Genomic DNA, 18,345 nt, shown 5'->3' on the forward strand with positions numbered 1-18,345 from the left:
ATCAATGAACCGATTTTTAAAATGTCAATATAGACATGTTCTGTAAGTATATAGGCCTACCGATGCACACAGAAATATTCAAAATGATAACTTGAAAACTGTAGGCGCTTTGTTCTTACAAACACACATACAAAGCAAGTACTATTCTATTTGCCTAGTAACAAACACTTTTACTGTTCTGGGGGTCTTCAAATTCAGTATGTTTACGGTAAAGAGGATATTAAAATGGTGTATACTATATTATACTGTTTTTCTGTCGTTTTCTAAAGGCCTGTCTACATTATCATACTTTATACGACTAAAAGATGTGATGTGCTCATATGAATTCAGTACGAAAATGTTATTAATACAAATGCTACGGTATGCAACGAAAGAAAAAAAAACTACTATGCTATATTATATAACACCTAAATCAATTCCTGTCATTTGATTGGACGATTGTGGGTCACATGATGTATAGTACGCACTATTGAACGATCGTTTAATGATACTTTTTTTCGTCTACAAAAAAAAAATCTGTTCGCGTTCGGAATTTTTTTTTATTCTATTGCTTTTGAAATTAGCGATTAGCCAAGGAAGTACATTTTTGGACAGATATGTACTAATTTAGATCAAAAAGGCATTTAAATTAACTTTAAACCATTTTTTAGGGTTTAGATTAATTAATGGGAACATTAGCCTAGATGAGTTTCAGTTACCGGTCGAATTGTCGTATTGCTGTCTTTCAGCCTAGGCCTAGCTAGGCCTAGTAGTAGGCATGTTAGTATTAGGCTATGCCTAGGCGTTTTAGCCTCGCTAGGCGCGGCCTTGGTTTAGGATTGTTTGGTCGTTTGTTGACATAATTAATACTAACAGTAGGTGCATTTATAAAATCCATATACATAATAATATTTAATATAATTATTAAAAACCAAATGCTACTGTTTTAATTAATGTGAATCATTTCTCTTGGATGGACTACCTTTTATTTGATTCTAATGATTGGAATCTATTTAGATGTTATATAAAACAAATAATGAATCTTTTATATTCGTGTAATGGTACAAATAATGGCATTTGGTGAATGATGAAAGGCTATATATCAACTCGGCTGTTGCCTCGTTGATATTTAACCTTTCAAGATTCATTATTTGTATACTATACTATACTATAGTCAAATTAAAAAGATTTCAATGTTGCATGTTTCTGTGATCTATACCATTTCGAGCGCGCAAACTATTATCCAATCACCAACAAGAAGAAGAGAAGAGCAATAACTGTGTGTGGAGTCGAGTGAGTGTGTGTGTGATATTAGTGGTGGGTCTATGTTTGGTGGCGTGCGCATGCCCTTGAAGCAGACGACAAAAAACGGAGAGAGAGAGCTGAGAGAGAGAGACGGTCGACACGCGGGACCACCACTATAACACCGTGCCGACGCGACGACTTCACTTCAATTCACTGTTTATCTAGGCCTAGACTTAGCCTGACCACTTGAAGATTTTTACAAAAGTTCTTTCTTACTATCTAGGCTACCTATATTCTATTCTAGGCCTACTATAGGGCCATTCTGTTATTAGAAACTGAAACGCATAAATAAAAGAAACAAGGTAAGCTAAAACTAAAGAGGCCGGCGGTAGAGGCTAGCCAGGCTTAGCTTAGGCCTAGCCTAGGTAGGTCTAGGCTTAGCATAGAGTTACTTCATGTGCCTAGGCATAGGCATAGCCCTCTAGTAGGCCTATCTTAATAATAGATAGATCATAGATAGAGCGCTAGGGCTAGCCTATCTCCTACTAGAGGCCTAGTCTAGGCTAGGCCTAGGCCTAGAGACCTACTTTACTATTCAAGCCTCGGCTAGCCTAGCCTAACTAGGCCCTACTAGCTAGAGGAGGCCAGCCAGGCTTAGCTAGCCTAGGCTAGTCAGGAATGTGATGCTAGGATAGGCCCTACTAGGGCGGCCTAGGCTAGCTAGGGCAGGCCTAGTTAGGCCTACTATAAAAAATAAATACAATTTTAAAATAGGCAATGCAATATCAAACTTTTTTTTAAGGTTCACCATCATGCCAAGAGCTACAGCTGGAAGAAAGAAGCTACAGAAACAAGTTGTACCTGAAGACAACTTTGACTTTGATGATCAAGAACAAAACAACCAACAAGGACATTCTGGTTATTATTTTTTTCTACTGTATTTATATCACTTTACTTTAAAATAATAATAATATATTTTGAATAATGTACATTTTTTAGAATAATAATGGTTTCCGAACCCTTAAATTGAAGATAAATAGCCTGATATTATACCTGATAGACCTCTGATAGTAATGGTAATCACTTCATATACTCAAATGAATATGTTATTTTCATTTTCTGAATGATAAACCCAGTAACTAATAAGTTTCACCAACGCATTCACCGACAACGCATTTTACAACATACTATAATCTAATAATCCTAAGTTAATGATTAAGTGTAATGTAATAAAAACGCTTTTTTCTGACTGAATTTAAGTTTTATGCAAATGTCTAAGGGCCCGTTTCTGCTGCCAACCCAAAATATACCGTATAAATATACCGTATAAATATACCGTATATATACCGTATATGAAATTCGTGCACCGTTTCCGCTGCACATACTTCGTGGGTGGGTTGTAAAAAAGTTGGCTTTCATTACCCAAAATGCATTTCGTGAGACGGAAGTATGGATTGACCTCGTGTAGTGAGGTTTTTACCTACCGGTACATGCTGACAAAAACAAAACAATGATGGTTTCTCAAAACGTCGTAGCATTGCTTTCTATTTTAAATCTAATGAGCAGAAGTGGCAACGAATTTACACCGCACATACAAGCACAATCTAGAAATGTTAACTCTGTTATTCAAATTGAGTTTATATTATGCTATATTATCCTATATTGCCGTTTTAATTTCCATTTTCTATTATACAGTATTTTACCATGATTTTACATCACGTTGTTGTGTAAGAACATTCGATTTATTGTAATTAAAATCTCGGTATCTCTTCTGTTGCCATGCAGTCTCCCCCCAACCTTCGCTTCCCCCCACAATTGAATTGCAAAAATAGTGATTTGTTCGGTCCACAGTGACATTTTGATCTGTTGCTTGCTTTTACACGTGTGTTTCAACTTTCAATGCAGCAGAAAAACCAAAACAAACGCGTCGCGCTCTGTTAGTTTTTGACCTCGTGTCACGAGTCGGGTCACATTTACGGTATATTTTTAGTGCAGCAGAAATGGGGAACGAAATATACGGTATATTTTGGAATATACCGTATAATATCCACAAACGATGGGGATATTTATGCGGTATATATACCGCAAATATTTACGGTATATTTTTTATGAGACCCATTTCTGCTGCCAAAAAATATACCGTATATAAAATATACCGTATATATACGGTATATTTTTGGCAGCAGAAACGGGGCCTAACTTAACTATTATGAATTGTTCAGAATCAGTTAGAAACCAATAATATTGAATTCTTATCCACTATACGACCCCCAGGAGAAGTGCACCATTTGTCCGATGTGAGTCATAACTTTATGTATACCATGATGCACCTGTGTGTAAAAAAATGTGACTTACCTTTAGGTGACCATGACTCGCCCATTTCGACGCACTGTGACCATGGTGTTTATGATATGGTGGGTGGTAAAGTGACAAACATAATTGACCCACCATTGTTCATTGATATGACGTACCATCTAAGTTTTTTGACGCACCCTGTGTCAGTAATTATTTATAAATGACGCACCCATGACTCTCCTGGGGGTCGTATAGTGGATCATACAATTGCATTAAGCTCTGTCTATACTATCGAACTAGTTTGACAAAAAAGTGTGATGTGCCCAAATATGTAGGGATATGATGCCATCGAGTCCTTTTTTTTTTGTCGCATAATATTTATTTAAGATGGTGTAGACAGACCTTTAGAAACTCAATAGACAAACTAGAACAGTATACTATAATATATACACTATTTAATATCATTTTTACCATAAACATTTTTATTATTACAGAATTTGAAGACCCCATTGTCAGCAGAACAGGAATGAAAAGACAGTATGCTGATGATGCTGAGGAGGGTACAGCTGACCCCCCGTATGAGTAAGTATTATTACATTTTAAAAACAAGTTTTAGTTATCTACAAGTTTTAGTTATCTGCAAGTTTCAAATCAATAATTTTTATTTACATTTATGATTAATTATTGATTGAATTGTTTATGGGTGCATACATTTTTTATTCCAAACTTTGGGAAAGTTTCCGGGTAACTTGGTCATTAGTACCAGGGAAGAGTTAAATTATTATTGTAATTTAACTCTTCCCAGTTGTTACGCACCAGTTCTTTAACACTAGTAGATTTTATCAGAATGTTATGCAAATCATGTGTACAAAATTAAAACAGTACCTGGTGGTGTTCAGTTTTTGTGAATTCTTAACTGGATTCCAGGATTTTTAGATGTTCTTGTGCCTGCAGTATGTTCCAGGAGCTTCAAGCTTTTATCATAAATACACAGCCTATATTTTATTTCTGGACCCTAGAAACCTTAACTTTTTTTGAAAAACATCGGAATTGCCCATTTTGGTTATTGTGTTATAATCAAAGTTAATTTGACACTAACACAGATGAGTCGTCACACTAATGACATAATATATGTAAACTTTTCATGGGAAAATAAGTTTTAGTTAACGTTCAAATTTTGATTAATTTAATCTCCTTGTTTTTCGTTTGGTTTTATATTCACAGCTGTTATTCTATTGAGTTCAGACTAACTTTATTAACAGATTTTCAATGACGGCATTTTTATGTTATAATTAATTTTGGTAAGTTTCACCTTTTTAAGGAATATTCAAATATTTGTTAAACTAACATTATATCACTATCACACATACTGCTAATTGGATTTTTTTGCATCACAAAGTAGATTTGTGGACATTTGCATAGCTTTCTGGTGGATCCATCTAAAATCGCACGACTATTTGCCGATATACCTACTTTTTTGTTGAAATTTTCTCACAAAAAAAATTATTCCAATGTTTGTTTAAAAGCACTAATAATATGTTTACACATTTACCTTGATTTTAATTGTTTTAAGCTCTGTCTGCACTAACAAACTATATGTGACAAAAAATGTGGTGTGCCTTTATATGGGCATAATGAAATAATATCACTACAATATTTGTGCATATCACTACCATATTTGGGCATATCACTACCATATTTGGGCATATCACTACCATATTTGGGCATATCACTACCATATTTGGGCATATCACTACCATATTTGGGCATATCACTACCATATTTGGGCATATCACTACCATATTTGGGCATATCACTACCATATTTGGGCATATCACTACCATATTTGGGCATATCACTACCATATTTGGGCATATCACTACCATATTTGGGCATATCACTACCATGTTTGGGCATATCACTACCATATTTGGGCATATCACTACCATATTTGGGCATATCACTACCATATTTGGGCATATCACTACCATATTTGGGCATATCACTACCATATTTGGGCATATCACTACCATATTTGGGCACTTCACACTTTGTCAAACAGTTTGATAGTGTAGACAGAGCTTTACATCTTGAAAACTAAGTTCATACTCATCTTATCAAATATTCATTTTTTTAATTTAAGTAATGAAGTTCAAAATATGATTCAGAATTTTGGAGGTGAGTTTTTAAGATTTAAGAATATATTAACCTAAAAAGTTTTTTGTTGACATTTAATGCATAAATCAATAGAAAATTCAATAAAAGAATGGAACTAACAATCAATTTCAAATTGATTTGAATTTCTGTAAAGGTTGTATGTATGCACAACTTGCCAACAAGATACTATGTGTTGCAATTCATGATTCACAAGTGTATTACATTGTCCTGCTAGGAACAAATTATTCTTTTTATCATATTGAAAATGATATATTTAGTAAAGCAGAGGCCCATTGCCACCTCTACACCAGGTTTTTTTCTTTCCTACACCCTTGGGAAAATTAAATTGTACCGTAGCTGTTGCAAATTTACTGTGGTCATCCTCAAATTCAAGATGGTGTCCAAAGTGGCTGCCAACTCTGATCACAAGCCTATTAGGGTTCATAACTCAATAAAAACTAGATATATTTATTAAATATTATATTGATGAATAGCCATTTAGCTTATCTTTCCTATCGAATACCATAAATCTTCTAATTGTAACCATGGGTTATTATTCTTTGATTGTTTTTAGGGTATGTTACTATTAGAAGGGGGGTTACTATTAGAGTAGGGGGTTGCAATTACTAATCTGAAATTAGGCACCTGAAAAACTTTTCCGGTCAGCAACTCATAGCAAAATAATAAAACAGTACGAATAAACAAATTTGGTTGAATTTTTTAAAACTCAAAAACACTCAATCCTCCCCCACTCCCGAGATCAACATGCTTTATCTCCTCTTTTTAAAAATTTGTGTGACTCTAATAGTAACCCCGATGGGTTGCTAGTGGGTTATTAATATAGATTGACTTAAGGTAGGTTATTATTAGAAGGGGGGTTACTATTAGAAGATTTATGGTATGATTTTCTGAAATAATTTTCACTAAATAGCTTTTATAACAAAGGCTATTTTTGTCACTTGAACCTCTGCTTATATCTTCCACACTGCATCATTTGATCTTTATGTTTTTAGCTGATCTACGCAAGTCAATTTCTGGGAAGAGAAAACGATTGGAAACATTCACACAACAGTCAATGAAAGCGGCCAATAGCAAAGTAGAAAAAATGTGGAAAACCCAGCAGACACAAAGGTATACTGTTTACATTTTTGGCTTGGTTTGTAGTTAAAATGTGTGTTAATTACATTTATAACAATTATGAAGTCTTGCTAAAACATTAACAAACTACTATGTAGACTAAAATTAAAGTAAAACAAGGAATAGAGGGCACTATAAAAATATTTGTCCATTTATTGATGTGCATTTGTTATTTAATATTAGGCAAAAACTGAACGATGAATATGGAAAACAAGTGAATACAGTCCTTGACCAATGGGAGGCAGATGTGACAAGAGTAAAGGAACAAGAGGAAAAACTCCAGGTATTGACAAGTAAATTCTTAAGCTCTGTCTACACTATCAAACTGTATGCGATGTGCCCATATATTTTGTCGTTTTATAATTTTATAATTAACTGATTAATTTTAATATCGCATAAGAGTTATTCATTTTGACCAAAAGATTGGATTGAAAAAAAAAACATTATTTACCTGAAAAAATTGTATTTTAAAGCAAAAAAATAGTTTTTGGTTGAATTTAACCATTTTTAGAAAAAATTATAAATTTTTTTGTTTTCATTTTTTCTACGAAAGTGATTAACTTCATTAAAACTACAAAATAACCTATTCAAAGTCTTGATTTAATTAATCTTCATTTTTCATGTTTTTGGGGGACAATACATCTTTAGATAGAATGTTTTACTGTGTGCAACAGAACTAATACTGAACTACTGAATACTGAATTTTATCAAATGTATGGATGTAATTTAGATGTTGTTTTTTATAGTATTTAAATTTTCTGTCGAGGAAACTGTTTTATATACATTTTTATGTGAGACAACTAAAGATCAAAATTACTTTTGTCCTTAATAACTAGGAAATTGGTATGCAATGCACAAGGTCTGTAAATAATAGTTGCAATTATCCTTATTACTTCCATAGACTCTATTCAAACAACATCAGAAGTTGTTCCAACAGTCAAGAGTGGTCATGAGTCAACGGCTTAAAACTTTAAGGCAACTATTTGAACAGTACTCAAAGGTTTGTATTAAAGCCCCCTTCCCTATGTCTTTTAGATATAATTTAAGATCACAAACTATATTTAATGTAAAATTAATACTATATGGTCCTATTGCGATAACTTTTTTCGTCTTTAAACGGTTAAAAATGTGAAAAATAAGTCGATTCTAATAATTATAGCGGCCCGCTATAAATCCCAAAATGCATTGCGCGCGGATTGATATTTTTGTTTTTCACCTGTAATTCGCCCACTTTTCGATCGATCGTGGGCCCAAAACAAATGGAAGACTCCTAACTTTTCAGAGAAAATACCGGGTTTTCCCCAATTTGTATCAACGGAGTCTGGCAAAAATAGAAAGACAATTAATGCAGCAACTATACAACGTCAGGCTAGGTATAGCTAGCGTACGATGTTCGTACGTTACCGATGTTTACCAGCTCGGCCTACAAAACTAAGCCTAGCTAGGCTAGACCTAAGACCGTCCACGAGAGGTCGATCGGCGCGAGCTACTTAGGTAGTGCATTGTTTCTCACTTTTTATCATAATTTACCATAAAACGTACATTTAAGACAAGGGATGACATGGTTTAATGTTTTTAAAGTGATATATATGTATTATTTTCCAAAAAACTTCCAAAATTGCAGGGAAGGGGTCTTTAAGCTCTGTCTACACTATAAACTTTATGTGATAACATAGAAATAAGGAACTTTTATTAAGCTCTTACACTATCAAACTAGTTTGACAACAAAATGTGATGTGCCCATATATGGACATGATGACATCATATCACCACCATATTTGGGCACATCACATTTTTTTTCTTTAAACTAGTTTGATAATGTAGATAGAGCTTCAAATTCAACATATTGTACTGTTGGAAACTCTAAGAAGCAGACATTGTATTTAGAAAATTTATGATCATGTCATCACTACCATATTTGGGCACATCACACTTTTTTTGTCAAGTTCCTTATTTCTATTATTATTTATATATTATCAGATTATTGTTTCTCAGAAAATTAAATCTCTATGTAAGACCATATCATAAATAATAAATATATATTGTTTTTGTGTACTAAAAACAATATTGTTTTAAAATGTATCTAGAGAATTATTGATTTTAATAGATTTAAACCATAATACTCAGGTTATCAGTTTTTCCAGGGAAGAGTAAAATTACTATAATTTTACTCTTCTCTGGTTTTTCAATATTTGCCAATTTATACATTTGTACACTATGTGATTAAACAATAATTTATTTTATTTTAGAATAGCGCCCTCTGTCATTTTGCATTTGTGTAGATTGGTTAGGTAAATACTGTACGTCATATACAGTATGTTAACTGATTACACTACCTTTTCAGGATAATTGGCGCCCTCTACCATTTTGCATTTGTGTAGATTGGTTAGGTAAATACTGTACGTCATATACAGTATGTTAACTGATTACACTACCTTTTCAGGATAATTGGCGCCCTCTACCATTTTGCATTTGTGTAGATTGGTTAGGTAAATACTGTACGGTCATATACAGTATGTTAACTGATTACACTACCTTTTCAGGATAATTGGCGCCCTCTACCATTTTGCATTTGTGTAGATTGGTTAGGTAAATACTGTACGTCATATACAGTATGTTAAACACTGATTACACTACCTTTTCATGGATAATTGGCACCCTCTACCATTTTGCATGTGTCACAATTGTAGGCAAAATAAAATTTTCTGTATTATCAATTATACTGTAAATCCAATTCAACATTTATTTCACCTTTTTTTTCAATTTAACATTAACAAACATTTATTTCATAAAATAAATAATTAATAAACAAATAATACAGAGCATAAAAATGAAAACCAAACTTTATAATTATAAAATATAAAACAAAATTTAATATAGACACTCATTTAATCATCATACTAGTAAATGTGTATTCTTCAAAAATACACAATTAAAAAAAGTTCATGTAGATCATTGTGTGATTGTGGCTTAACATACCATCTGAGTTGATCATTTCTATTGATTTTCTCACATTTGTCATTGCTAACTCTTCCAATAAAGGACACCTTTGGGCTTGCCTAATTTGTTTTTAATGGTAAAAAGAATTTTGGACCTCAAGCAAAATCTGGTTTTGGGAGAGTTTCTGGTTTTCACAGAGTCCAATATTGGGAGAGTGACTTGATTTTTTATTTCTATATTGTTTTGAATATTTTCCATATTTGATCTAAAGAATGTAACTTCAACAGTATATTATGTTGTATTCTTCTATATTTATATAGTTTACAATACATTGATATACACTTGCCGGAGGTTGCAATACAATATTTTAATATCTTCCTGTGTCTGTGATGTCAGCACTACCTGTTAATTTCTTATACCATCTTTGGTATTTCATACACATCCTGTTTCCCTTCATACTACTATGACTTCCACATGGATTATATCTTGCTTTTATCACATGGAATGGACTTGCAGCTTGCTAGTCATATGCCTAAATTAATCTCATGCTTATTATTCGTTCAAATAAATTGTTACCATTTAAATTCTTAATTTTAGTAATACATTAGAATCCCTCCTTTGAGACACCCCTATAATTCACCCCCCCCCCCTACCCCACCCTGTTTAGAGGACATGTGAAATGAATGATTTAAAATATAAGTTTTAACACATTTATGACTATGCTAATATATAACTCCATACACATCCCGAACCGGTTCATTTTCATTCTTTCTTCTGTGGTTGGTATCTAGAAATCAATTGTTTTATTGTACTATAATGATAATATTTATTCCATAAAATAAAACATACATTTTTGTCTTGTTCCGGTGGGTAGTTGTAATATAATAGTAAAATCCTGTGTATTTCCACGTACTGTGAAAAACAAAAGTATGGTCTGTGTTCTGGTTATTGGTTAATTTGCAATACAAAAAGAATATTTTTAGATGCCTTAGGGATTATAATTGGAATATTTAGTATATTAAACTTTTAAGTATCGGTTAATATATTTATGTTTTATTTATTAGTATAAACAGTAAAGATCCTGATTGTTTTTTTGCATAATTGAGTTTCTTAAAGAGTTTCTCTTTATATTTAATTACTGTAGTCATATTTATTATCTATATTGCCGGATGGTTGAAATATGTACTGTTTACATTGCTTCATAAACTAAATCCTTAGTGTCATTTTCTGAAAGCAGTACTTTAAATCATACTTTAGTTAGCAATTATTTTAATACTTTATGTAGTGTTTTCCCACTCCCCATCCTAACAGCAATTTTTTATTTTATTGTATTTTGCAATGTAACTTTCTAAAAGTCCTTTTTTGCTATTTTTTCACTGCAATTGTTACCTTGTTGTATGATACTTTAATAGTTTGTTTTGTCAGTGTGTACTAAATTGTATGTATGTACTGTATGTATTTCCTGTAGGGTTTTGCTATTACAAAATATCACAATCAGCCAGGAAAACAGAATCTAAGATTAAAGTATAATATATAGCTTTTATTATCATGTTACTATGTTCAGATTTTTTCAATATTTTAAACAGAAAATATCCTCCTTAGGATAGAAATATTTTAGTTAGGTACCCTGGCTTCAAAATGCAACAAAGGGCTTACTGAAATTGCTTCCCTATCTGCTATTGATACATTAGAACCTTTTCCTGCTTGAAAAAATGTTGAAAGAATGTTTTTTTTAGAAACCAGTTTTAATAATCTGTTAAATAACAAAGATCACGTTGTTGAAATGGGGTTTCCCTTAATTTTCATTGACAAAAATGTGCCATGTCTTCCCAATTAACCTTGTGAATTTTCACTATTTTTTTTTTTAGTGATACTGATATATTACAACAAATCATCTTACATCTTCGTTCTTAAATTATATTATTTATCTATATATAAATTTACGTAAGGGCAAAATTCGGTAAATCGCGCCTTACTTTTAGAATTTTTACTCGATGGTATGTAAAGTTGGTTCGTACTTTCGGTACTGATTTTAACCACCTGATGTAACCCTGTTTACTAATTAAATTAAGTTAGATAATTAGTTATTGACGATTAAAACGAATTTAGGTTCAAAGATTTGCCCCAAATAGGGGTGTTTTCCGATCGTGGTATACACTGTCTAATGGATGTCCATCTTGAAAAATACCCGCCACAAAAATGCGAGGAGGCTTCGCATTTTTCTATCTCCTCCTACGATAATTGTTTTTAATAGCTGAAAACCGGTTGAACAGTTCGAGTACAGCATCATAATGTTGAAGACAGGCCGATTTTCTTTAAAAAATACTATTTTGATACATTTAATATACGTTTTTACAAATGTATTGATTTGTGATGAATGGAACATTCCAAATTATTTGGTTTAACCATACAGGTATAGATTTAGATTTATGTGCCTCCTTGGAGAATAAACATAAATAGTATTGCAATGCTGTACAATACTGTTAAGGTATTAACCACTTTTGATCGCAATTTGAATCGCAAATGTCTTACTGTGAGTGTTGGTACTGTTAGATGTAATATAAAAATATATACAAATAAACTTTATTACTGTGAGTGTGGGTAGGCCCTACTGTTAGATTATAAACATATAATATACAAATAAACATTCCAAATTATTTGGTTTAACCATAGAGGTATAGATTTAGATTTATGGGCCCCCTTGGAGAATAAACATAAATAGTATTGCAATGCTGTACAATACTGTTAAGGTATTAACCACTTTTGATCGCAATTTGAATCGCAAATTTCTTACTGTGAGTGTTGGTACTGTTAGATGTAATATAAAAATATATACAAATAAACTTTATTACTGTGAGTGTGGGTAGGCCCTACTGTTAGATTATAAACATATAATATACAAATAAATAAACGTTATTACTGACAGTTGCTTCTCAACGTTTGTATTAATTAATAATTTAAAAATATATAACGTCGTAGTGGTGTATCGTTACATGTACTTTACTATTTCAATCGACTATGACAGTGAGAGTTTTAACAAAGTACCGTATTAAATCGTAAATGTTTTACTGTATTTAGTGGTATATTATTTATAGGCCTATAAAACATTAAAAACAATATTTCGTTACTGAGTGGATAAGAATATATTTTAAAATGTTTCCTCTTTGTACCTATCTTCTTTCCCCATCCCTCAACCCTTAATGTTACATAAAAAACACAAATTGGGTTTGTTTAAATGAGTCCAAATAAAAAAATTTGTTTCTCTCTCGGAAGTAATTCCCAGGGTGCTAATTTTGGTTGACTACATAAATCATTGTGTATATTTATTCGTTTCTGTAAACGACAATGTATTATAGTCCTGCGGTACGTACATTTGAAATCTCCATTTTTTTCTCGCTGGAAATACTGTGTATTCGAGAACCATCTGTGGGCACGACCTAGATGGTACGCGAGCGAAGCGAGCGTGCCATCTAGTAGTAGTAATTTATCATTTAAAAAAAACAAAAACTTCTGCTTCTTGAATTATGTTATGAATAGCATTATTATATTTATTGTAGACTATGGGTGATCTTGAAAACAATCACGAGGAACACCAGAGTATGGTTCAAGGAGAATTAAAGAAAGAGATGAGTCTACTTCAGAAGAAAATATTAATGGACACAGTAAGAAATTTAGATGTTATCTTTTTTGAGTTTGGGTAAAATGATACAGTATAAACGGAAATAGGATTACCCCCTCTACAACCCAGCAGCACACAAGATCTGAGAGACGTTCTATTATTCTTATTGTGTTTTTTATCATGTAAATTTCACAGAACCAACAGCTTTACATCCTTTCAAAAGGCTGATGTAACAGAAATAAATCTTGCCAAATTGGCATTGATGCAGTTCTTTTTACATACCTTTTTACATACCATCTTGCACTTTATTTCCGTTGCTTTTATAATGACTTTACCATGCTAGTGATTTGATGGATATAACATTTTTAACCGAGTTAATACAATGCATAATTTGTTTTCTAAGGTCAATATAAACATTCTCATATTCAATCAAACAAATTATAGTTCTAGTTTTTTTGGTTACCCATACAATTTTTACAGTTGGACATTTAAAATTATATGAAAGCTAACTTACAGATTTTGGGAATAACAGGGATGGCATTTGATTGCAAATCTTTTTATTATCTTAATGTACAATCATATTTTCAAATTTAAAAAAACTAATTTATATATTTGTTTATTTTTAGCAACACCAAGAAATGGCCAACATGAGAAAATCCTTACAAACAATGCTTTTCTGAGAGGATTGCTCCAAAGAAAGAAAGGAAAGATTGTAAGTAGACCAGTCATCCTCGTTCATTCATCTGGTCATCAACCATCTTTCGTTCATCTGGTCATCAACCATCGTCTTTTATTCATCTGGTCATCAGCCATCTTCTTTCATTAATCTGGTCATCAGCCATCTTTTATTCATCTGGTCATCACCCATCCTCTTTCATCTGGTCATCAGTCATCCTCTTTCATTCATCTGGTCATCAGTTATCCTTTTTCATTCATCTGGTCATCAGCCATCTTTGATTCATCTGGTCATCAGCCATCTTTCATTCATCTGGTCATCAGCCATCCTCTTTCATTCAACTGGTCATCAGCCATCTTTCATTCATCTGGTCATCAGTCATCCTCTTTCATTCAGCTGGTCATCAGTCATCCTCTTTCATTCAGCTGGTCATCAGTCATCTTTCATTCATCTGGTCATCAGTCATCCTTGTTCATTCATCTGGTCATCAACCATCTTTCGTTCATCTGGTCATCAACTATCGTCTTTTATTCATTTGGTCATCAGCCATCCTCTTTCATTAATCTGGTCATCAGCCATCTGTTATTCATCTGGTCATCACCCATCCTCTTTCATCTGGTCATCAGTCATCCTCTTTCATTCATCTGGTCATCAGTTATCCTTTTTCATTCATCTGGTCATCAGCCATCTTTCATTCATCTGGTCATCAGCCATCTTTCATTCATCTGGTCATCAGCCATCTTTCATTCATCTGGTCATCAGCCATCTTTCATTCATCTGGTCATCAGCCATCCTCTTTCATTCAACTGGTCATCAGCCATCCTCTTTCATTCAGCTGGTCATCAGTCATCCTCTTTCATTCATATGGTCATCAATCATCCTCTTTCATTCATCTGGTCATCGGCCATCAACTTTCATTCATCTGGTTATCAGCCATCTTTCTTTCAGCTTGTCATCAGCCATCATCTTTTCATCTGGTCATCAGTCATTATCGTGTTTTCACATTTGCAATTGTGCATTTTTTAATCCTAGTTGTGTTAGTACATTAGTTATGAAGGATTTATGTGTTGTATAGTTAAATAAATTTTAAAAGAAATCACCTCTTGTCTAAAAATGTTTTTTTTTTGTGTTAATATTCACATTACACACATATTACAAGAAGAATGTCATTATTTTAGTATTTCTTTATTTAAACATTGCTAAACAATGAACATAGATAGAGAATTTGTTTTTTTTCTTTCTTGGGGTTTCATTTGTTGACAAAAACATTAAACTACTTGTTTTATTTAAAGAAAACATTGCCAAACGCGGAAGTTTCAAATTGATGTAGTGATCATGTGATTTATATTTTTTCACCTAATTTCTTTCAAACTCAATTTTGATGGGTAGTTGTTTTCCTTAAACATCATTCAATTTAGTAATAGTTTACTGAAATGTCAATAATTTGAAAATTCAGTGTTTATACTTCAATCATTATTTGCATTAACTTTATATTTGTCCCAAATTTCCTGGAATACGTAATTAATTGTACTTTTTATCTTTTTTTTTGCGTGATTCATATCCCATTAATGTTTTTGAATACAGTTATTAATGAATGTCATGATTGACAATATTAAAAAATAGTTATGAATGCAGTTTGTTTAATGTTGCATACCACAAGTTGAATAATTTTTAAAAAAATTTTGGTTGACAGGAAGTTTGAATAAAACTTTTTTCGGATGATAATAGTGCGCTTTCACTTTGGGCGGAAATTTAAAATACTAATTAACTTCTTTAATACTACACTAAATAAAATTGAATGAAAGATATCGTGATTATAGGTATAGATTTTTTTCTAATTACAAGGACTGTGGATAAATTAATCAGATTGACAATTTCCAGCAAAAAAATTGATTTTGTTACCAAAATTAGAATTGATTGATTGTTGACATACATCACTTGATGTTATCTTTAAAGTGATGCATCTGTAAGTTTAATTCAGGGAATCTCAACAGGTGGCTCTTGCATCTTTTAGGTGCATTTCATATGACCCATCAATTCAAGAGTGACACAAAGTCAGAAAGTGATTTTAAAATCCTGAAAGCCTATGAGATTTCAGGGATTCGCTCCATGGTCCCAGTAACATGTTACACCCATAGTGGTGTAACATGTTGGAATGGAAAAGGCCCCTGGTTTAGCACTCTTTATTGGCCCTCCGATGCTGGGTTGCATTGGGCTGCTTTTGCTCTGAGGCCCCTTAAGATTTGGGGTTATAGCCAAAGAGCGCTGATAACTATTACGCCATGAGCTATGTTCTCTATCTGGCCCGCAAGTAAATTAAAATCTGGCCCATGGTAGAAAAATGTTGAGAACCCCTGGTTTTATTGAAGTATTATGTTTCACCGAAGATTTATTTGAAAATATAATGAAATACAGTATTATTAAACCTGGATAAATACAGATTTGTTGTGAAGTTACAGTGATTTATTAGTGTACAGATTACTTTGGATCAATCACAATCTCATTACATTTGTTATCTTTTAATGGAATCGACAGTAATTGTAAGGAGGACATTGGCATATTGACAAATGTACCTCATAAGGAATAACTGGTCTTAAAGATGTAACCAGTAAAAAGGAAAACAATATTGATTGAACAATATTTGAAAGCCTGTTTTTAATTATTTTTGTCCAAATAATCTGGCTTCTCACTTATGGATATTGTTGCACATGTAACATTCTAATAAACACACCTGAAGAGTTGACTTTTCTAAACTAAATATTACATGGTTGATATTTGTGTGTAAATCATATTCTTTTAAATTAAAACACATAATGAATGAATATAGAGGACAGTCTTATTAATGGGACAATTATTTTGGTCCTGAAGAAGGTGTCCTTTTAATAGGTTCTACTGTATCAATATTTAAACTGTAAATAATAATACCCACAATAAACTTATTGTCTTAATATAATTATTGGGAGTATCACTAAACAGTGATATCTTTGATTTTGCAGGTAGTTTTAAATTGAGTGCTTAAGGATACCTAAAATAGAATATATTTCTTATTAATTGTTTGTTAAATTTTGTATGATAATACTTGGAAATTTAAGTAGATCAGATTAAGTAAGTTTAAGAAAAGAGAAGATGAAGGTCGATGCATGTTTAATAATTTAAGAAAAATGAATTCAACAAACGAAGATCGTCTACTGTATCTATAATTCGTTAATTTGACAAATTTAAAAATCTATAAAGTATTTAGTCAATTTTAACAATAATCAGACAATTAACAAATGTGTTGATTTTGTTTATATTTAAATTCTAAAATTGACTGCTAGAATATACATGAATTCTTTGAAATAATTTGAATGTTAAAGTAGTTGAATGTAATTAACAATGTTACGGGTACTGAGTATTTATTAATACCTCCTATGCTATTTGCTTGTAAAATTAATTAGGTTACTGTAACAGTAATCAATGTATTGCTGGTACTGATAGTGATTATAGGATACATGACTAGCCAATCACACAATGGTAAAAATAGGTCTGATATAAAGTTTAGGCGTGGCATCATTTTAGTGATGAAGAAAAAGAGAAACATCTTGGTGCTAAATCATGATTTGAACAAGGACCCAAGGATTGGTAAGCAAACATTTTGACTGCCACACTACAGTGCCACTACAAACAATTTTCCTTGTTCCCTATAAAGTAGGTTTAAAGTCGGCCTAATAAGGACAATTGTCCTCAATAAAGTCCAAGAATGTGCAAAACATTTAATTTCCTGTGCTCCACCCCTTTCCTTTTGCACCCATTCTCTTCCCTTTACCCTCCTCTTTTCCTTACCATTTTCCTCCTTCCTCTTTCACTTCTTCTTCTTTACTCCTCTTCTCCTCTTTTTCCCTTCACTTTTTACCACTTTTTCCACTCTTCATACCCTCTTTCTCTCCCTCATATGTTGCGACATCCTCTTTACCCTCCTCTTTCGTTCCTCCTCTATCTCCCCTCCATTTTTCATCCTATTCTTTTAAAACAGACCTGTGTTAGTATAGTAGACACAATTTTATCAAAAAGAAGTTAAAAAGATTTATCAATGGAAAAAATCATTGAGAAAAGGGTTTGATCATGGTGTTTTCTGGTTGTAGATTGCATGATTAACACTTCTATAAGCATTGAATTTACATGCTGAAGTTGCACTTGAAAGCTTAAGGACTCTTTTGTCTGTGGCATTTAGTATGTCCATCTATGGAAACTTCTACATTTTTTATGCTACTTAATTCAAGAGACTAACTGGTGTGATTTTGCCTTCAACAGACAACAC

At 32.4% G+C, this 18,345-nt stretch overlaps 1 protein-coding gene across 1 annotated transcript; it reads left to right on the forward strand.

Moving 5' to 3' along the window:
- Positions 1-1,294: 1,294 nt before the first annotated feature.
- On the forward strand, positions 1,295-14,136 carry LOC140055206 (synaptonemal complex protein 3-like). The gene is made up of 9 exons (XM_072100460.1): positions 1,295-1,586; positions 2,027-2,142; positions 4,014-4,101; positions 5,663-5,697; positions 6,690-6,807; positions 6,997-7,096; positions 7,715-7,813; positions 13,311-13,415; positions 13,999-14,136. The coding sequence occupies exons 2-9, from the start codon at positions 2,037-2,039 to the stop codon at positions 14,050-14,052; spliced, it is 705 nt and encodes a 234-aa protein (XP_071956561.1). The 5' UTR covers positions 1,295-1,586; positions 2,027-2,036; the 3' UTR covers positions 14,053-14,136.
- Positions 14,137-18,345: the final 4,209 nt, after the last annotated feature.

Source organism: Antedon mediterranea, chromosome 7 (genome assembly GCF_964355755.1).
Source record: "Antedon mediterranea chromosome 7, ecAntMedi1.1, whole genome shotgun sequence".
NCBI classification, from domain to species: Eukaryota; Metazoa; Echinodermata; class Crinoidea; order Comatulida; family Antedonidae; genus Antedon; species Antedon mediterranea.